The sequence below is a fragment of the Aquarana catesbeiana genome, linkage group LG03 (genome assembly GCF_042186555.1).
Source record: "Aquarana catesbeiana isolate 2022-GZ linkage group LG03, ASM4218655v1, whole genome shotgun sequence".
Taxonomy (NCBI): domain Eukaryota; kingdom Metazoa; phylum Chordata; class Amphibia; order Anura; family Ranidae; genus Aquarana; species Aquarana catesbeiana.
In genome coordinates, this window is record NC_133326.1 from 167,112,546 (window position 1) to 167,134,909 (window position 22,364).

A 22,364-nucleotide genomic window follows, 5' to 3' on the forward strand; every position below is an offset into this window, starting at 1 on the left:
ATTTTATTTTATGATTGTCCTATTTTATAACAATTATGAAATAACATTTCTGGTACACAGCATAGCAAAGTTATTCATAAAGATTGCAACACTACAAAAATAAATAAACAACACTAATAAAAAGTGTAATATGTAAATGGTTAAATATTTAAATTTTTTTTTTAAATGTTAGCCAAGGGGAGTATGAGACGAAAGAATATAAACACAGCTGATTAGGGGTAAATGATGGAGAATAAGTAGTTGATGAGTATAATTAAAAACAAAAATCTACTTTTATTTTTTACTTTATCTGTTGATATGTACCGATCAGACCAAAGAATGCTGTTTTAAGTCTCACACAGAAAATATAGTCTAAATGCATTGTAACAAAAATACTGTTACAGAATTTGCCAAAGAAGCTTACAAACCAAGTTTGCAAGCTTTAGTTACATTACATAGGAACTGCTGTTTTGCATTCTTGCAACAGAGAGCATTCTTTGGTTGTCAAACTAACAACCGGTCTCAGTGATTTTGTCAGGTGCAGTGGTTGTGGTGAGTGGAGGAAGCCCTGGGCACCCAGGTCATGCCCAAGATGTTTAGATGAAGTATTTTTATGCACCTCATGCACCCAAGGCTCTTCAAGTTGTTAATAGTCTACCATGAGCCAGTCATTTTGGTTATTTTTTATCAACTGGCTAATTTGTTTTATATGCTAAATAGTAATATTTTGTTTTTCAACAGATACTGGTTCTGGACCAACTACCAATGGTCAGAAACGCACACAACACGATTCCAGCCTATTGGCTGCCCCTGGCTTTGCTAGTGCACCTGTGATTATCTCAGAAAGTGCAATTCAGAGGGTGGAGAGGGTGGAGGACCATTTTCCTTCTGAACCTCCAATAGACTATCCTAAATTTCATGGAGCTGTTCCCACACCTGTAATCATAGCACAAAAGATCTCAGAGAAAAAAACAGAGAATGTACATTTGTCCTCAATGTCACCCAAAGAGGAGAGATCACCAGAGCTGAAGAAGAGTGTAGCCACCTCACCAGTTGGTGACGAACATTTTGTACTTCCTGGTTCACCCAATGGGAAACTTAACAGATTTCCAAATAACATAAGTGTTAAGCTGACAGGGAAACAGTATAACAAAACAATCGCTAAAGCAGCTGTCAATGTACAAGAAAGAAAAGCTCAAGTCCTGGCCAATTTACATGGGCAAACATTGTTTGCAGAGGAAATTGATGGAAAAAACAGCGAACAACTCATTCGGAGGACATCGTTTCGGGATGTGTCTTCTGAGCAAGCAAGATATGAAGCACTGACTAAGCTTGGCTTGGTTAAAGAAATGCCAATTCAAGCTAACATGCAGACCACTAGTGCATCCACCTCTCCTGTATCAAATGGTCAGCACTCGCCAAAGTTTTTCCCTCCAGAAATAAAGAGGAGATTTTCAAATGAGAAAGTGAATGCTAATTCTCAACTCTCAGCAAAGATCCCGACTCCAGAATTTAATACAAAGATTTCAAATGAACACCATGTTATCAATAGCCAGAGCTCTTCAAAATTTTTCACTACAGAAACAAAAAGGGTACCTTCAATAGAGAAGGATAACATGAGCAGTCAGCATTTGCCAAAGGTCTTGGCTGAAGAATCAAACAGGAGACTTTCAAATGAGCAAATGAACACGCGTGTGTCAATAAAGGTCTTGTCTCCAGAATCAAGCAAAAAGATTTCATATGACCATGATTTTAACAATGGCCAGAACTCTTCAAAATATTTCACTACAGAAACAAAAAGGGTACCTTCAATAGAGAAAGATACCATGAGCAGTCAGCATTCGCCAAAGGTCTTGGCTGAAGAGTCAAACAGAAGACTTTCAAATGAGCAAATGAACACGCGTGTGTCACAGGTCCGGTCTCCAGAATCAAGCAAAAAGATTTCATATGACCATGATTTTAACAATGGCCAGAACTCTTCCAAATATTTCACTACAGAAACAAAAAGGATACCTTCAGAAGAGCAAGACCACATGAGTGGTCAGCACTTGCCAAAGGTCTTGGGTGAGGAATCGAGCAGGAGACTTTCAAATGAACAAGAGAGTATCAGTAAAATATTGAGGAATGAACCCAGTCCCTTTGTTCCTTTGGGGAAAACTGTTGTTATTAAAGGAGAAACACCAGCTTCATATGTTGATAAAAATAAGCGTCACAGTAGCATATATGTTAATCATGAGCAAAAGCAGCCAAATCACCAAGAGATCAAGAGAACACAGTCAGTGCCAAGACCTACTGGTTTTAGATCTCAGGGGATTACTGTACAGTTCTCTGGACGTGACTCTTCTGAAGATACTAGGAAAGATGCATTGAGAAAGCTTGGCCTACTAAAAGGACAGTCTGGACAGTGAAATCGTATATTATGTTTTCATTTGGTGTACATAGCTAAAATGTATATGTGAAGTGCATATTCTGCGCAAACTATAGACTGGTAGCCTCTGAAGGAAATTGTTAGTTTGTACAGCACAGTTCTACACATTTATGTAAGATATTAATACCATTACGCCAAAGAATCTTTAACATGTCCATAGAATATATTTCTACTTATTGATTATTAAGTCTTAAGTCTTACCTTGCAACCTTTTTTTATGTATATTTGTTTAGCCAGTGGCAGAAAACAAGATTTGGTATCTATTATATATTGTATTAGCCAAATCTAATACAGAGTGCAAACTATATTCTACACATGACTACATTCATCTACATCTGAGTAAAGCAGGCCACATAGATTGATTATGTATTGGTCAGTTTTTCAAAATTTACCAACCACGTTTTAATAGATTAGTTAAGGCCTAAAATAGTTACTTGTGTTGAACCAACAAATCATATGACGTAAAAAGGCTTTTCATTTAGCATAGTGCAATGTATTCTGTTCTCTTATTTATTCAGTATGCTCTGATCATACAGTAAGCTGCTTCTCAGACTACATAGTCTATTTTACATCTCCACAAGAAGTACTGTACACCAAAAAGCACTTCTTGAATGGTAAGTGAAATCAAAGCAATATTCATTCCTCGAGTATTTTCTTGAAATCACTTTTGTTGAGTAAAAAACATTTCCCTCTGGGAGATCTATGTACATTGCAAGGATGTTAACAAACTTTGTTGCAAATTCCTACCTTCTGCCTACCTCCCTACATGTTATTCTCAGGAAATAGCTGTTTGTCTGTGTCCATGTGAAAAATGAATGTGAACGGGAGTGATTTATAACTATCAATCAGTTACCGCCCTTGCAGGGTTCTAATGAAAAAAGTGTCAGGGTCCGCATCCCTTTAGACATGATTTCCCATTTGGGAATACCTCACCAAAAATATTTTTTTTGTTGCAGGTGATGCCCAAAATCTGGCTTGTATCTTAGTACAGATGTCTGGGAAAATCAGTAAGCCAATCACACCAACAGGAAATGACATTTCTTGGGGGCATTCCGTACACCATCTGTGTACAGAATGCCTCCAGGTTGCCATATTGCAATGCATTTTACAGAAAATTACAGCACTGCAGAGTGAAAAGGAAGGTAGTTCTTAATAACACTTAATTATAATATAACTTGTGTAGTAGTTGTATATACTATAATATTTTTCTTTATTTGCTATTTTTCCCTCAAAAGTGCAGTTATCCTTTTCATATCACATTTATAGTTCCTCCAAGCAGGTCTGGAGCAAAAGTTTAACAACACTAATAGATGTTGGAGAGTGCAGGCTCCTTGAGCCCTCTTGTAAAATTTAGCAAAATTGTTTACAACCTTCTCTAAGTTTCTTTATATATTTATATTCACCTATTTATCTATATACACAACATTATATTTGTTCTCTCTATGTTAAAGTTGGCAAAGCGTGGTAACAAGCAAAACATGGGTTTGCATATTTATATGTCAAGGTTACTTAATAGTCCCAGTAGGAAGTCCAACATGAAATGTATGAGCACATGACCTAACCAGGTGAATGAGGATCCAAGAATTAATTGGAAATACACATAAATCTACTGGGACACAATACCTGTAGGGAACTATAAGCACACACTGCTTAGATGAACAAACAAATGGAAATGCAAGGCTCTCACAGCCTTATGTAATACTTTATTTAGTTTAGGGAACCATACACCTTGAGAGAGGTTGTTGTACACATTAGATGACTGTTAGCGGCCATGCTCCGTCACCTTTTAGTCTTTCGATACTAAAGACTAAATTGTTTCAAAAGACTGTGAGTGCCCCACATTTCTTGGAAGTCAATAGCTGGACTGGTTTTTACTCCCAGCCTAGGGATGTCTTCACATATCAGTTGTGGAATATAAAATGTCAAATCTAATACAGATACTGATACCTTGCCCTTGATTTAAAGCGGATAGCGCGGCCTTGGGACACTAATGACATTTAATCCTTTCCTCAGAAGACATACACAGTGTATATTATATCATGGTTATAAAATATCCAGAGTAAAATATTAGATGCATTGTCGTTCTCTCGAATAAGATGTACATGTATGTACAAGTCTGCTCTTGCTTTGCTATAATCAACAAAATCTCCTTTGGTGTTTCACACGCTTTCCTCTTTGAACACAATGATCACTATAAAAGAAGCTTTTTTGTAATTTAAAGCTTTCACCTTTTCCTTTTAAAACCGTGAATTCAAAAGACGTTTTCTTAGAGTCCTCATATTAAGACTTCATCCTAATTAGTATCTGTCTTTGAAGGTTACAAGGAGAGTTCATGTTGTGCCGATTTTGGTCACATTTTCCTTTCTTTTTCCCTTGTAGCCAATCTTAAAACACTGTGAATGAGAATAATACCAACAACATACAATAGTCATCTCTGTTATCTGACTTAAAGGAGAAATCTATTATAAATAGAAAAGCAAAAAGGTGCATGGGAACTGGGGATCAAATTCTGCCTCTGTGACATGAGTCCTGAGATCTATTCATCTGAAAGATCCTAGGCTGAGCACTTAAAGGGGTTTAAACCCTCACAGTTTTTCACCTTCATGCATTCTATGCATGAAGGTGAAAAACCTTTTGTGCTGCAGCTGTCCCCCAGACCCCCCCCCTTCTTACCTGAGCCTGATCGTTCTAGCGACGGGGACGAGCACAGCAGCTCCAGCTGCTGTCTCTCTCCTCATTGGACAGATTGTTAGCACAGCGATATCCTCTGCTTGCTCTATTGTGTTCTGACAGGGAGACGCCCCCCACCCCCACCAGAACACTTTGGCCAGTGCTCTCAGCCTGCGCTGATTAGGAGTCGGTTGGCAAACCTTTTTCTGTCATGCCCCTTCGACGGAAGTCAGCCCAGTAGCAGTACACATGGGCCAAATGTCCACCAGTTTCTATTGAACTGGCCGATGCCGCCCGACATTCGGCCCGTGTGTACTAGGCTTTACTCCTTCAGATCCTACAGAAGCCACTGTCAACTCTTTATCCTATGTGCCAAAAGACTTAGCTGAGACTTCGAAAGAGTAATCAACCCTCTGGCACCTAACATGAGGCAGCAGTGCGTCACATATTAAAGTACACCTATCCCCAGACTATAGACATTAAAGAAGTTGTAAACCTCCATTTTCAAGTTGTACCTATAGGTAAGCCTATAATAAGGCTTACCTATAGGTACAGTAAATATCTCCTAAACATGCGCAGTTTAGGAGCTATTTACTTTGTACTGTGCCAATGTAATTGGCGCATGCGCTGTGAAGAAACAGCCCTCTGTGCCAGTCTGGCCAGTCAGAGCTGATGTCCGCGGCCCTGGAAGGAAGAGGGTCGAACATGAATGCGGCCTCCAGGGGGGACATTGCGAGCTTCGTTTGCAGATAAGTGGCACATAATGTGCTAGTATGCAATGCATACTAGCACATTATGCTTTTACCTTGCAGAGAAAAAAAAAGAAGTCAAACTCATCAGGGTTTACTTCCTCTTTAAACTATTTACATATTCTTTATAAGCAGTATATGAGCTTTAAAACAAGCCATCTCTAACCTTTTTAGCTGTATGTACTGTGACGTAAATCATTCTGAAAGATCCTTAAAGATCACAACAAAGTCTCTGAAGTTGGGTTTCACTTGGTTTCTATAGACCGATTCACACCAGCCCAGTCCACTGTTTGTTAAACACACGCACACATTGCATTAGGGCAGCTCATTTATTTCAATGGGCTGCACAATGCACTCCAACAGACCAAACTAAGTGTAGTCAGCATTTTAGGCAGAGCATTGATGTGAATGGGTCCTAAGGCCCCTTTCACGCAGGCTTTACGATCAGGTCCGCCTTTCAGTTTTTCAGGCAGACCTTATCAAAGCCTCCATTCATTTCTATGGAGCAGTGGATGTCAGCAGTGACATGTCTGCTGATACCCACTGCTATTTGATCCAATCCTGTCCATGAAATCCAGATGGACAGTGATGCTATTTTCCCTCCGTCTATCGGATCAGATGAAAACGGACAGGTCCATTTTCATCCGATCTCCCCATAGAGGAGAGCGGGACTCTGACAGGTCTGTCTCAGCACAGTGAACGGTGACAGACCTGTCATCCGCCTGCTCAGCAGATCGATCCCCCACTGAGCAAAGCTAGGCAGACCAGCCGTGTGAAAGGACCATAACATTTTAAAAATACCTGCTGTGTGCTTACATTAGAAGGCTGGCAGGCTGTCAAAACCTGCTCTCATAAAAAATGCATTTATGTGCCTTTTTCGAGAATTAAATTCATCACAATGCCTAAAGCTTCAGAGGAGAATGAGGGCTTGTTTTAAAGAAGTATGGCCAAAGCTTTTTTTGGCTTTTCTGCTCCTATGGATCACAGGAGTGCAGTTCGTTTTGCATTCCTGTGACACATTTTCAGCCAACAGCTGACATTACTCAGCCAGTCCTGGCTGGGGAAAGATCCTGACTTTACAGTCGGGACCCACCCAGATGCCTTGACCAGCAGCTGACTCAGCCTTTCATCTGCAATGCTGGGATACCAAACCAGCCGCTCCCTCCACTGCCCAGCCCAGTGCTCCAGTGACCGACAGTCCCAGCTCTCTGCTCAGGGGGGGGGGGGGGGGGGACTGAGTGATCAGCGGTGTTTGATCGCTCAGTTCTCAGTGCAGAGGTGGCGAGGGACAGATGCAGCTTTGGATCAATGCTGATTCCACCTAGAAGAATGTAAGGGTTTTTTTTTTGTAAATACATACTTCTCTTTTAAAATACTTGTTTAAAATATGTAAATATTTTAGTATGTAAGGTCTGGGCACAGGTTCACTTTATTCTGGAGGGGTTTTTTTTCAGGAAAAAGGTAAAGCGGTTGTTGGATTATGGAAATGAAGCTGCTGCTCATGTTATTCAGCCAGGTTGTTTAATTTTCCAAATGCCATCTTGTTGCCATACACAAATTCCAGTTTTTCATCAGAATCGAAATTTCATATATCCAGGTATACATCCTTTCTGGTGCATTTTGTGCAAAACATTACAATATATGCATGGCAATTAAATATATGGTAAGATTGTGACAAACCTTTTTATTAAACTTCTGTACATTATTTTATGCATTTATTAAAGAACTCTATATACTGTAACTATTATTTTTAAGGTCATCATCATCATTAACTGATGTTTAACTGGTAACGAAGTGCTGAAGATCTTTCGTTATTCCTAGTTTGCTCTAGACATATCTAATTAGCGGTTTTTATTTTTATACAGCTTTTTTTTTTTACACTATCAATAGTGGTATGTACCAGTATACACAGAATTTGTATATTATGATTTTCCAATTGGCCTATTTTCTGGCTGTGCACAGCTAGCATTCCAAATGCTTGGTATAGCCAGCAACATTTTGCTGTATGCCCTTATATTTGGTTATATGAAACCTATATGGTATTGCTGTTACATCAACCAACTTTGTTTCTATTAATAAATACGTTTTGTCTTCTTATATGTCTCTGGTTTCTGTTATTTAAACATTCATCACATGTTCTTGAGTTATTTTGTACATGTGGCATGCAAATCAATCTGATAGCATCAAGTTTCATGAAGTCACAGGGTGTAGTGTGCAGTAGCTGTTTATATCCATACCATAATGACAACAGCTAGGGGATCATTTAACTCCCAACTGTATCTCAATTGGAATCAAAGACCTCTTAGGGATGGGCCGAACAGACCCCTGTTCGGTTCGCACCAGAACTTCCGAACACTGCGAAAGTTCTGACCCGAATAATGAACCCCATTAAAGTCAATGGGACCCGAACGTCAAAAATTTAAAAGTGCCCATTTTGAAGGCTTATATGCAAGTAATTGGGAATACAATGGTTATCGGGTTCTGGGTCCTGCCCTGGGGGACATGTATCAATAAAAAAAAGGTTTGTAAAAAACATAATTTTTAAATGAGCAGTGATTTTTTTTTTTATTTTTGAAGTGAAAGCATAAAAATAAAAAATCCTTATAATATAGTGCCTGGGGGGTCCCCTTAGTCTACCTGTAAAGTGGCAGATCTGTACTATGTCTAGAATCTGCTGCAGCAATAATTGCATTTATAAAGCCAAAAAAAAAAATGACATTTTCCCTGCAAGCTGCCTTTATTTTGCTCAGCAACAGCTGGGGAGCCAGTGTGAATGATGAAGCCACAATGTAGTGCACTGGGAACAAGGTTAAAGATTTTTTGGATACATTCCGGTGTCACTTTGACTTTGGATAGAAGTAACGGGTGCGTAAAAATTGGTCTTTGGGTGTCGGTGGCGCCTTCCCACCGTAACCCTATAGAGGTAATCTTGATGAAAGCAACAATTGGCCTTGCTGTAGATAATTGCAATGATATGCACCTGTCAAACAGGTGCAGAAAAAATGGTCTTTGGGTGTTAATTGTGCCCATGAAACCTATACCAAAAACATTCTTCCAGATGAAATGATTGAATACCCTCAAAGCTAGGCAGCCTCCAAGTCCTGCAGAGATTCCACCTCACCAAAAAGACTTAATCAGTGACATCAGCATCAGGGGCTTCATAGCTGGTAATCCAGGACTGATTCATTTTTATAAAAGTCAAACGGTCCACGGAGTCTGTGGACAGATGCATTCTATGATCAGTAACGAAACCTCTTGCAGCACTGAATGCCTGTTCTGAAAGCACACTAGATGCAGGGCAGCCCAGCAACTCAATAGCATACTGGGCAAGTCCTATTCTCATGACCCAGTAAGTCAGTGGATCGTCAGCTGGAAAGCTCTCCATTTCTGTTTTGGCCCCGAGGTAATTGTCCACCATGTGATACAGACGCTGCCGATGGGATGTGAAAGCTGACAGCCCTGGGCGGCGTGGACTAAAAAAATTCCAAAATGCCTCTCCAACGCTCCTCTCTTGACCAACAGAAGACTCAAAACGATGTTTTCCATCACACTGTAACCTACTGGAGTCAGGAGAAACGTTCAATAAAATCCTCCTTAACGAGTCCTCAAGAGATTTTATCTTCTGCACTCTCTGTGGGGACGGGATGAGTTCTGAGACCTTCCCTTTATAATGGTGGTCAAGGAGGGTTGCCAACCAGTAATCATCCTTCGCCTTTATGCCACGTATTCTTGGGTCCTTTCGCAGGCTTTGAAGCATGAGGTTGCCCATGCGCCTCAAATTTGCAGAGGCTTGAGAAGCAGACTCCTCTGGGTCACTCAGGATGACAGCATCTGGAACTTCCTCCTCCCAGCCACGTACTACTCCTAAGGGTCCTGGGGTTGGAAAGCCATCGCTTATAGATTGATGCATGTCTTCCTCTTCTTCGAAGCCTATGAAAGTGCCAGAATCCTCCTCCTCATCCTCCTCCCCTCTCTCTTCCTGTGTGTTCTATGACATGGGAATGATGGTGTCTGGATAAAGTGGGCCTTGAGAGGAAAGGAAGTCCTCCTCTTCTTCCTGCTCCTCTGCCTCCAGTGCCCTGTCCATAATGCCACGCAGAGTCTGCTCCAGCAGGAACACAACAGGGATTGTGTCACTGATGCATGCACTGTCACTGCTCACCATCCTTGTGGCCTCCTCAAATGGTGACAATACAGTGCATGCAACCTTAATGATCAGCCATTGGTGTGAGGAAAAAAGCAGAGGCGGCCTAACCCCGTCGCCATGCCGTACTGGCACAGGTACTCATTGACTGCCCTCTGCTGCATGTATAGCCACTGCAGCATTGCCAAAGTCGAGTTCCACCTGGTGGGCATGTCACAAATCAGGCGGTTTACGGGCAGGTGGAATTCCTGCTGAATTTCAGCCAACCGAGCACTGGCTGTGTATGACTGCCTGAAATGGCTACATACTCTTGTGGCCTGTTTTAGTACATCTTGCAACCCTGGGTACGTACTTAGGAAATGCTGCACCACCAAATTGAGGACATGTGCCAGGCATGGCACATGTGTCCACTTTCCCTGTCTAAGGGCTGACAGGACCATTCCTGGCTCCACCTGGTGTGAACCACCTCTGGGCCTGTCCCCTGCAGATCTGCAAGAATCTCTGCTCCGGTGTGGTTCCTGTCCCCTAAACACACCAGCTGAAGCACTGCATGGCATCTTTTAGGATGACTCATGGAATAGCCCTTTGAATGCTTAGGGGGTACCTGATGTTCATAGGACAATTCTGCAGAGGAGGGCATGGAGGTGGCTGAGGAGGAGGAGGAGGGGGTAAAGCTCACAGGTCTGGCATCATCAGCACCAGCTGTATGGAGATGTGGGGGCACAACAAGCTGCAGTATCGAGCCCTGTCCTGCATCCTTTCGAGTTGCAAGCAGTGTTACCCAGTGTGCTATGCAGTAAGGTGGATTTCACGGCTGACTGCCTTGACCCACTATGCTAGAACATTCCCTTCCACGTGATGGTAGAGGGATAGAACGGCCTTACGTGAAAAGTAGTGGCGACTGGGAACCTGCCATTGTGGTACAGCACATTGTGCGAATTCATGGAAGAGGGCAGAATCCACCAGGCTGAAAGGCAGAAGTTGGAGAGCCAACAGCTTTGACAAGCTTGCATTTAGACACTGGGCATGTGGGTGGCAGGCACTGCATTTTTTTTTCCGCTGCAGCAGATGGGGCAGAGATATTTGCCAGCTACAGTCTATAGCTGGTGGTGTGCTGCTAGCAGATGTGCTGCTAGGACCTGGGAACACCCTGTGCTATATTATCATCCCTGTCAGTGGAGGCTGCTAAGAGGTAATGACTTGGTATAGCAGGGGCAGACTGAAGTGGGTAAGGAGGAGGAGGATGAGGATGGACAGAATTGTGCCCCTTTTATGTGGCTTTTAGGTGCTCTTGCCAATGGGCTGAGTGGTTGGACATTAACCACTTCAATACCGGGCACTTAGACACCTTCCTGCCCAGACCAATTTTCAGCTTTCAGCGCTGTTGCACTTTGAATTACAATTGCGCGGTCATGCTACACTGTGCCCAAACTAAATTTGTATCATTTTGTTCCCACAAATAGACCTTTCTTTTGGTGGTATTTGATCACCTCTGCGGTTTTTATTTTTTGCTAAACAAATAAAAAAAGACCGAAAATTTTGAAAAAAATAAAAGTTTTGCCTTTGTTTCTGTTAAAAAAAATTGTAAATAAGTAAGTTTTCTCTTTCACTGATGGGCACTGATAAGGCGGCACTGACAGGCACTGATACGGCGGCACCGATGAGGTGGCACCAATGAGCGGGCACTGACGATGGGCACTGATATGCGGCACTGATGGGCTCTGGTAGGCGGCACTGATGGGTGGCACTCATATGCAGCACTGATGAGCATTGATAGGCGGCACTGATGGGTGGCACTGGTGGGCACTGATAGGCGACACTGATGGGCAATGAAAGGTGGCACTGCTGGGCACTGATAGGGTGGCGCTGATAGGCGGCACTGCTGGGCACTGATAGGCGGCACTGCTGGGCACTGATACGCGGCACTGATATGAGGCACTGATGGGCATCCCTGGTGGCACTGGCAGTGGTAGGCATTGAAGTGGGCACTGACTGGCAGCTGCCTGGGCACAGATTGGCAGCTGCCTGGGCACACAGTGTCATTTCCCTGGTGGTCTAGGGGCATACCTGGTGGTCCAGTGTGGATCGCTTCCCTGGTGGTCCTGGGCGGCTTCCCTGGTGGTCCTGGGTAGGATCCGAGGGGGGGCTGTGCTGATAAACAATCAGCACAGACCCCCCCTGTCAGGAGAGCAGCCGATCGGCTCTCCTCTACTCGCGTCTGTCAGACGCGAGTGAGGAAAAGCCGATCACCGGCTCTTTCTATTTACATCGTGATCAGCCGTGATTGGACACGGCTGATCACGTGGTAAAGAGTCTCCGTCGGAGACTCTTTACCTAGATCGGTGTTGCAGGGTGTCAGACTGACACGGGGGTGGCAAGTGGTTAAATGTTGTTAGGCATGTGGTATCCTAATGGTTGGTGTTTTTGCCGCATTTGATGTGCCTGAGATACAGTTTGCAGATAGCAACAGTGCGATCTGCTGCAGATGTGCTGAAAAAGGCCCAGACAGCTGAGCTTTGGGAAGTGGGCCGGGAGATAACAGCTGCACAATGTGATGGAATAGGGTGGCTGCTCTCTACTCTCTCTTGATGTGGGCCTCCTTGGGGTTGTGCCGCCTCACCTTCAGTTTCCTCCTCTGCTCTATCTGGTACCCAAGTCGCAACAGTGACATCATCATCATCATCATCATTTCCATCTCCTCCATCTTCATCATTACCACTGGAGACAACTTGGCAATACGATGCGGCTTGGGGAACATGAATGCCAGTTTGTCTACCAGTGTTCCTCCCTCTCTCTAGGCTCATGTTCCTGTCATCCTCAACCTCAGAGCCAACATCTGAATCCAGCAATGGCTGGGCATCATCAAGGAGCAAGTGGCTGACGCTGTGGTCAAATAACTCAGCGGACTCCTCAATGGCTGATGTTGGGGCTATGACAGGAATATATGTGGACAAGGAGGCAGGTTTATCCACTCTGGCAATGGCAGGGGACTGCACACTTGTCTCTGCTTGCATGACGGAGGATGAGGAAGGTTTAGTAAGCCAGTCCACCACCTCCTCTGCATGCTGTGGCTAGTTAGCATGGGCAAACTCACTAAACAGAGGAAATGATGACCTGCCTGAGGAGTGACTACCACGTCCGCCTTTGCCTGTGGACACATTTGTTCCTGGCCCCCTTACAGTGCCAAGGGAACGTCTGCCTCTCCTTGTTGTCCTCCCAGACAATATTGGGATGGAGGGGGCGGTGCTTATAAGCAAATGTAAAGAAGAAGTTGAAATCTGTACGTAGATGCACTTTAATCAATGTAAAAAGGTGTTTGGTGCACTTTAATTTGAGTACTCAAGCTACACAGACACATTCCAGGGATACACTATAATATACTGCAATATAATGCGCCAAACGTGACACACAGAACTATATGGCGTTAAACTGGCAGTAACGCAAGCAACCATTTATCATTTTCCTTCCACTTCACAATTATGTGCCACTTTGTGTTGGTCTATCACATAAAAACCCAATAAAATACATTTACGTTTTTGTTTGTAACATGACAAAATGTGGGGTATGAATACTTTTTCAAGGCACTGTATATCAAGCTCCGCCTGCAGAAACTTTCAGGATGTGATAGACTTGTGAAGAGACCAGTGTAAAACCTGGATCAGCTGCAATTCTGTGAATCTATGCCATAGTCTACTATAGGCACTGTTAGTGCTGTCCTCCTTTGTTTTTTAGAAGAGCATTCACAACCTTTACAGAGGACTCGACATCTATTAGCCTCTGCCTCTAAAGACATTAGCTTGAGCCTGTCTGGTGCTGGACAAATGGGACTTTGGAGAAGATTCAATCTTACCGGGCTGAGGGAGTGGATCCTTGCCACTTATTAGGAGGTACAGAGGGTACCAAGGCCACTTCGGCCAATGTGGGATCACCACCCGAACTGTCACCTTCCCCTGCCACAGTTTCAGCTAGAAGCTTAGAATTAGAAGGAGCATCAGAAAGGCATAAGCTGTGTTGAAAATCCACTCTGCGATCAGCACCTCAACCCTGATTGCCTGCGGATGCTGGACCCTGGAATAAAACTTCAGCAACTTGGTGTTCACTGGAGATGTGAACAGGTCAACCTCGGGAAGAAATTACCAAGCTCCGTTAGTTCTCAAAAGACTTGACTTGGACCCACTCTAGAATCAAAGAAACCTCCTTCAGGAGGGAGCGACTATTAGTGCCCCCTTCTTGCCGAATGTAGGCCACAGTCATTGTGCTGTCTAACTTCATCAGGACAGGTTCATCCCGCATGAGGTGACCGAAGGCTAGGAGAGCCTGAAATGCCGCTCTCAACTCTAGGATGTTGGACACCATCTTGGACTCTTGAAAAAGGCCATAGGCCCTGAGCCCATCGCTCCTGAAATAGGGCACCCAAACTACTTTGGTGTACCAGCAATAGGGCATCAGGGAATGACATTGCAGAAGATTCCAGTTCTCTAACTACAAATTTAGGCTCACTTTCAAACAGGGCATAATCCATATCTCCTGACCGAGTCCCTCTGACTGCCATTGGTCCAGAAACCCAATTTGAAAGGGGGCGAGAGTTCAACTGAGCCTACTTGACCTGCTGGAGCAAGGCAATTTCTTCAGCCCAATCTGAGAGGTGAAGGATGAAAAATCTCCCAAATAAGGCATGAAATTTATGCCTTGAGGAACCACATGTCCATCACCAAAGCTGTATCTACTGTATATCCAAAGAGGAGCCACCAAATGCCCATAAGACATGTATGGGTTACATAATCCACAAAATACCAGAAAGCATCCTGACATGGCGCTCTTCACTGACTTCTTGGATTATGTGCTGCCTTTTTTCCTGGACTTCCAGCCAGAAATGCAGAAGATAGCCTCTCTGGAGTGAGCATGGAAACTGACTTTTGAACTTCAGTCTCCTTTAAGTCAACAAGCATTGTGTTACTGTCCGGTTGTAAACACTGGCACTGCACAGGTACACATGCCTAGGGGAGACACTGCTGACACCTCTGCCTACTTCACATGGACCCAGCGGTCCCCAGACAAGGCTGTTAGCCATGATAAAAGCTGCCACAAGGACCAGCAGCAAGGCTCCCTGGATTATGGGTCATTTAGCCGGTACACCAGGGACCGCATCTAGCCTATACCTGCATGCATGGACCAAGGGAAAGCCATTTAGACCAGCCAGATAGAAGAGCATGCCTACATCCTGTACATAGGAGGAATGTCAAGGCTGCAGGTGGACTAAGATTTGTGAGTTAGGTCCTGAAATTATGGGTGGGCTGGGCCCATACCCAGCTGTGCTGAGATGGGGCTGTCAGGGAAAGGAATTTTTTAACAAACCATCCACAGCATGAAAGCAAACCCAAGATATGCTTTAATGGTAAGTCAAAAAGCTTCAAATAACACTTTTTTAAAAAGGTGTTGTAGACACCTGTTTTCTGTCAGGCCTCCACCAAAATTGTCAGTGCTTGCACCTGATTCATGTATCTGTCAGAAACAGGTACACGAATGTTTCGGAGGCCAACACTGATGTTGGAGTGTCCTAACCAGCCATTGCACCTGTCACAAAATCAAGTGCAGGGTGGGTGAACCATGATGGGGAAGTGAGAGACTAGTTTCCCATCAGGTCCACCTTGCCTTTGAGATTCGTAAGTACCCTAATATGCGCACGGCCTTATCCGAGTAATGACATCACCAGTATCCCCAACCACTTTTTTACATTTCACGTATGTCCGGGGCTGTCAGTTGAATGAGGCCAGCGATAGAGCCCTGTTAGAGAAGCTGTCACATTCATGACATGTCTCACTCTGAGCACTGGTGTCACTCTGTACACCAACACAGAGCTGGTCTTAACGGTTCACATTTAAGGAAAAAATTATAAATCCACATATTTTTGCAGGGAAAAAATATGCATTTATTATTTTATGTCAGGCTCCTGCATACTCCTCCTCCAGCTTTCTGCTTGAACCTCTGGACAGGCTTTCAGTTAGAAATCTGTAGGATATGTCAATGGACTTCGAGTGAGCTGATTAACTCACTTGTAGTCCACTAAAACTACAAGTCTGTTTGCCATGATGGCAGGTGGTAGTTGTAGTTTATCCATTCATTGTTCTTTGTAAATTAATAATGTGGCTGTGCAGCTGGATCTCCACACAGTCACGTCGATTTTAAATGTGACAGTGTGACAGTGGCTGCGGGGGGGGGGGGGGGAGGAGAAGAACCCCCACACGCTGTCACGGGAAGAGGGTAATTGGATGCTTAGGAACATGCTACACCCTAAATATGGATTTAACATGTAACATATTCCAAAGGGTGAACTAAGTCTTTAATTACCACCAGTTTCTTAATCTGCAAACTGGTGGTAATTCGTTAACAATCTGTCGCAGCGATAGCAACAGATTCTTAAAGTGACAGGAGTGAAAAGTACATCGTATGTATCAGTACTATTACTGAAACTGCCGCAAATGCTTGCCTGAATCTTGAGCAAGTAGTTTTAAAGGGAGCTACCACCAGAAAATTGTTGTAAATGATTTATTGAATTCCCCAGTGTTTCGACTTCAACTAATGATTTGAGGCAGATTTGCCTTGTAAGACGGTAGCTGTGGGTAGCTAGCTTGCACCATACTTCCAGTTTAGGTAATATTCAGCCGTGGTTCTTGAAATGATTCTTAAGGTTGTCATCTAAAAAACAAACATGTTATACTTACCTGCTTTGTGCATGGGTTGTGCAAAGAGCAGCCCCATTCTCTTCTCTTTCGGTCCCCCACCGGTGGTCCTGGCTTCTCCCCCCTGCCAAGTGCCCCCAATAGCGGGCCTTTTGCTATCAGGGCACTTGAGCAGGCTCGCTCCCAAGACACGCTCCTGTGAATGGACATTGTCCATTCACACACAGAGTGCGGCTCGACACCGCCCTCCACTCTCTCCTCATTTGGCTCACTGACTGTGACTGCTCTGTGAACCAATGAGGAGAGAGAGAGACACAGGAGAGCTGCTACTCTCGTGCACATTGCTGGATGGAGATGGGGCTCAAGTAAGTATAAGGGGTGGGGGGGGGGGGCTGAGGGAGATCTACAACTAGAAGTTTTTTTTTTACCTTAATGCATATGCATTAGGGTAAAAAACCTTCTGCCTTTGGAACCACTTTAAGTGCGGTGATTTCCCCCATGGTTTATTATGAATATAGAGATGTTGGCTTTTTTTATTATTATTATTATTATTATTATTATTATTATTAATTTTATACAGTCATTGTTATTGATCTTCGTAGGGAGTTGCTAACATATTCTCTTAACTACTTGCTGACCGCCTAACTGGGAATATATGTCACGACTTTGACGTTAAATACCGTTGTTATGGCAGCAGCTAGCTGCCATAACCCCAGTATCATTTTTTTCCTTAGGCGGTTGGCTTTCAGATAAAAGTGATCCCAGTGGCAGATGCGCCACAAGATCACTTTTATAGGTGGTGGGAAAGGTGCCCCCCTCCTGCCGTTTCCGAGCTTACCGGAGCCGTCGGTAAAGCCCGGAACCGATCCGATGTGGCCGATGGCTTAGCAGGAAGTCGAGTGAGGGCAAAATAGCCCCCACGTGGCTCTATGCCCTTGGAGGACTGGACCGACATCACTTCCAGTTCTTAAGCTTAAAGTCATGATTTTATTTAATTTTTTTTAAGTCAAAGTGTCAAATTTTTTTTTGTTCTCTTTTGCTTTTAAGGGTAAATGAGAGATCTAGGGTCTTTTTGACCCCAGATCTTTCCGTATTTTGAAGACCTGTCATGCTTACTTCTGTAGTGCTACCCCCTGCAGGAGCTGCTTAAGTATGCTTGGTTCTGTACTGTGCCTCTCAACCCCAATAACAGCCTCAACCCTTTCTGGCACACCTGAAAATAGTGTAAGTGCTAGAACTAATGAGAAACACACACGTTATGATAAAACACAGAAATTGTCTTTACAATAGGGTTTCTGTGGAAAAGTAATAGACAGTAACAATATATGTCAAGTGAATAAACCGAGCAGTAATAACTAAGACCAAGAGCAATATCTTTCAATACTATATTCAGGCAGCTTTCAGAGGATTCCAAACCTGAGAATAACCCCAAGAGCAGAACACCTCAGCAATGGCAACTCTATATCAGATTGGTTACCTCTACATAAATTGGCTCTATGAGTCCAGGCAGGAGGAGAGCAGAGGAATGACCCTCTCTTATGTCAGACCTCTCTCTTCTGTTGCCTGACATTTCGGGCCCAACTACAAACACTTTACCCAAATCAACATTCAATGGCTTAACTCCCAAGGTAAACTATCCCGCACACCCACTACATATGCAGAGCCCTGGACATGTGTGTGCGCACCCGTATGGCACCAGTAACTTCAGTCCCTTGGAAAAAGGATGAGGCCTTGGATCTTTGGCTAGCCACTTTAGTGGGTGCACTTAAACTCCTGCTTGGCTAAGTGTATCTGTGATATGCTTACAGTATCCGAATAACAAGGCGGACACTGTGACTGCTTAACAGGGCATCATTGAGACCTAGGTCCTGGTAAGTGTGGGTAGAAGTGAAGTAACTCTGTGTGCAGTGTCTTTGTTTCCTGCAAATGGGCAAGTGCCCACTCCCCAATCCTGCGGTCAAGGCCCAAATGAATTTCCGGAACAGGCTGGGTCTTCTGATAATCCCACTGGTCACCACACACTGAAACGCCCCATGCCGTTGGTCCAGGTGCACCACAATGGCTCTCAGGCTTGATATCCCTGGCCGGCTGTGGATGCCTGTAGAGAAGCGGTAGACTGACCCAGGAGGCAACACCTCTCCCCTAGGTCCATTCTCTTCTCCTGCCTTGTGATGACTGACTCCCCTCAATCAACAAGATAGAGTCTTTAGTTCCTTTTCTCCCAGAGCATGTTGAGCTTTGTAGTTCCTGTCCCCATATAAACCAACAGGGCCATTTGTGATAGGGACTACATATCCCAGGATCCTTTGCAGCGGCTGCTGCTTGTTAAAGCCCTTCTGATTGGCTCCTGTACTTGCTCCTGTAATTGACTCTCCTCCTCCTGCCAATAGGGACACGGGAGGGAGCAGAGCGGGCAGATGCCTGTGCTAGCACCGCTCACATTAACTATCAGTCAGTGTCAGTGAGGAGAGGGAGGGGGGAGAAATCCCCGGCAGGCGCTGATGGGCACACTCTCCCTTAGGAGAGCCTGTGTACTCATGGTGGCCATCTTGACAAGGCCGCGGGAGATGCGGGGCACCCGCTACATTTTTACTACAAGGATGTTTTTTTTTTTAATCAGTGTCAATGTTTTTGTTCTCTTTTGCTTTTAAGGGTAAATGAGAGATCTGGGGTCTTTTTGACCCCGATCTTTCAATAAAGAGGACCTGTCATGCTTATTTCTATTACAAGGGATATTTACATTCCTTTTGACAGGAATAAAAGTGATCAAAAAATAAATAAATAAAGGGACCGTGTAAACCCCTATTTAAAGCGCCCCATCCCTCCATGCTCCCTCGCAGAAGCGACCGCATATGTAAGTCACACCTGCAGGGCCGTCTTTAATGCAGGGCAAAGGGGGCATCTGCCCAGGGCCCTGCCATTGTTGGGGACCTAAAGCAGCTGCCTCTGGAGCCCAGGCTGCCCGCTGGCTTTTTTCAGCTTTGAGGTTCCTCCACCTCAATGATCTGGCGCTGGCTGCTGAGCTGCTTGCTACTGTCACTTGTAAATGCAGAAGCAATGCTTCTGTATTTACAAGTGACAGCGTTCTCCTCCCGGCGGCCATTTAGAACCCTCTCTGTTCTACATAACTCATCTATCTATCGCTATACGAGAGCCGAGAGAGAGGAGAGAGCAGAGGGGGTGGGGGATGTACATAGGCAGAAGCTGCTCCACGGACATGCAGTAAATTACAGCTTCTCTTCTGCAGCCCCACTTGGAAGGGAGAGGAGGGGGGATTGATTCCAGAGAAATGCTGTGTATTGGTGGGGGGTTAGCTCCAAACTGGAATCTGGGGGGAGGAAAGATTGGTACTTGGGGGGGAGGACTTAGATGTACACAGCTTACCCATAAACTCTGCACTCCGTACCGCAGATTCCCCCTCAATCCTGCACTCCGTACACAGCTCACCCCTCAATCCTGCACTACGTACACAGCTCACACCTCAATCCTGCACTCTGTATACAGCTCACCCCTCAATCCTGCACTCCATACACAGCTCACCCCTCAATCCTGCACTATGCACACAGCTAACCCCTAAACCCTGCACTCTGTACAGAGCTCATACCTCAATCCTGCACTACGTACACAACTCACACCTCAATCCTGCACTCTGTACACAGCTCACCCCTAAACCCTGCACTCCATACACAGCTCACCCCTTAACCCCGCGCTCCATACACACATCACCCCTCAATCCTACACTCCATACACAGCTCACCCCTAAACTCTGCACTCCGTACACAGCTCACCCCTCAACCCTGCACTCCGTACACAGCTCACCCCCTAAACTCTGCACTCTGTACACAGCTCACCCCTAAACCCTGCGATCCGTACACAGCTCACCCTCAACCCTGCACTCCCTACACAGCTCACCCCTCAACCCTGCACTCCCTACACAGCTCACCCCTCAATCCTGCACTATGTACACAGCTCACCCCTCAATCCTGCACTACGTACACAGCTCACCCCTGAATCCTGCACTCCATACACAGCTCACCCCTCAATCCTGCACTATGCACACAGCTCACCCCTAAACCCTGCTATCCGTACACAGCTCACCCCTTAACCCTACGCTCCATGCACAGCTCACCCCTCAATCCTGCACTAGGTACATAGCTCACCCTTCAATCCTGCACTCCGTACACAGTTCACCCCTAAACCCTGCCCTCCGTACACAACTCACCCTTCAGTCCTGCACTACGTAGACAGCTCACCCCTCAGTCCTGCACTACATACACAGCTCACCCCTCAAACCTGCACTACGTACACAGCTCACCCCTAAACCCTGCACTCCGTACACAGCTCACCCCTAAACCCTGCGCTCCGTACACAGCTCACCCCTCAACCCTGCACTCAGTACACAGCTCACCCCTCAAACCTGCACTCTGTACATAGCTCACCCCTCAATCCTGCACTCTGTACACAGCTCACCCCTCAATCCTGCACTCCGTACATAGCTCACCCCTCAATCCTGCACTCTGTACGTAGCACACCCCTCAACCCTGCACTCTGTACGTAGCTCACCCCTCCACACTGCTCTATTGCAGGCGGCATGACTAGCCATTCATTCCTGGCAGCCTGTCCTCAGGGATACTGCTCCTCTTGGGCTCTGTTCTTAGCTGCACTCAGTTAACCTTCAAAGCTGTGTGTGCTTTGCTCTGCTCATTGCTAACAGCAAGTTCTAGGAGTTTTCTGTCTATGGGCGAGTCCCCTCACATACCCAGTCCATGGTGTGAAGGTAGTGAGAAGATGATGTGCTGTAACCTTCAGCAACCAATCAGTGAGCTGTATTGATGTGCTGTGACCTCTAGCAACCAATAAGTAAGTGGTAATGATGCACAGTAACCTCTAGCAACCAATCACTGAGCAGTAATAATGTGCAGTAACCTCTTGCAACCAATCAGTGAGCGGTAAGCATGTAACCTCTAGCAACCAATCAGTGAGCGGTAAGGATGTGCAGTAACCTCTAGTAACCAATGGGTTAGCAGAAATGATGTGCTGTAACCTCTAGCAACTAATCGATAAGTCTTAATGTGTGCTGTAACCTCTAGCATGCAGTTAATGAGCAGTAATGATATGCTGTAACCTTTGGCAACCAATCGCACTTGCTGCCTGACCTACTTTTGAGTCTAGCTGCTATTTATTGTATGTCTCAGAGTGGCGGGGACTTGATTGAAGCTGGGGGGGCCCAAAGAAAATGTTTTCCCAGGGTCCAATCAATATTAAAGATGGCCCTGCGCACCTGCATATGTAGGTGTTCAAACCACACATGTGAGGCATCTCCACGATCGTTAGAACAAGAGCAACAGTTCTAGTGCAGGGCCTCCTCTTTAACTCTAAACAGGTAAACTGTAAAAATGTTTAAAGTGTTGCCTATGGAGATTTTTAAGTCTTTGTCGGTCTCTGTAACTATATATATATATATATATATATATATATATATAAATTTTTTTTTTTTGGGGGGGGGGGGTTCTAAGTAATTTTTCTAGCAAAAAAATACATATTTTTACTTGTAAGCAACAAATGTCAGAAAAAGGCCTGGACTTTAAGTGGATTGGTCTCAGTGCAGTAACGATTTTATTATATGGGTCCTCAGATTAAAATATTCAGGTGTAGAAAAAGGCTTTTTTTCATGATAATTGGGTCACATTCAACAATCAACATTTAACTGTAAG

At 44.7% G+C, this 22,364-nt stretch overlaps 1 protein-coding gene across 3 annotated transcripts in view; it reads left to right on the top strand.

The window, feature by feature from the left end:
- PROSER2 (proline and serine rich 2) overlaps positions 1-7,053 on the top strand; it is a 55,355-nt gene extending 48,302 nt beyond the window's left edge. For all 3 annotated transcript variants that reach the window (XM_073619489.1, XM_073619491.1, XM_073619490.1), the window contains one exon: positions 721-7,053. In XM_073619489.1, coding sequence (XP_073475590.1) covers positions 721-2,387 — 1,667 coding nt within the window. In that variant the 3' untranslated portion in view covers positions 2,388-7,053. The remainder of the gene's footprint in view (positions 1-720) is intronic.
- Positions 7,054-22,364: the final 15,311 nt, after the last annotated feature.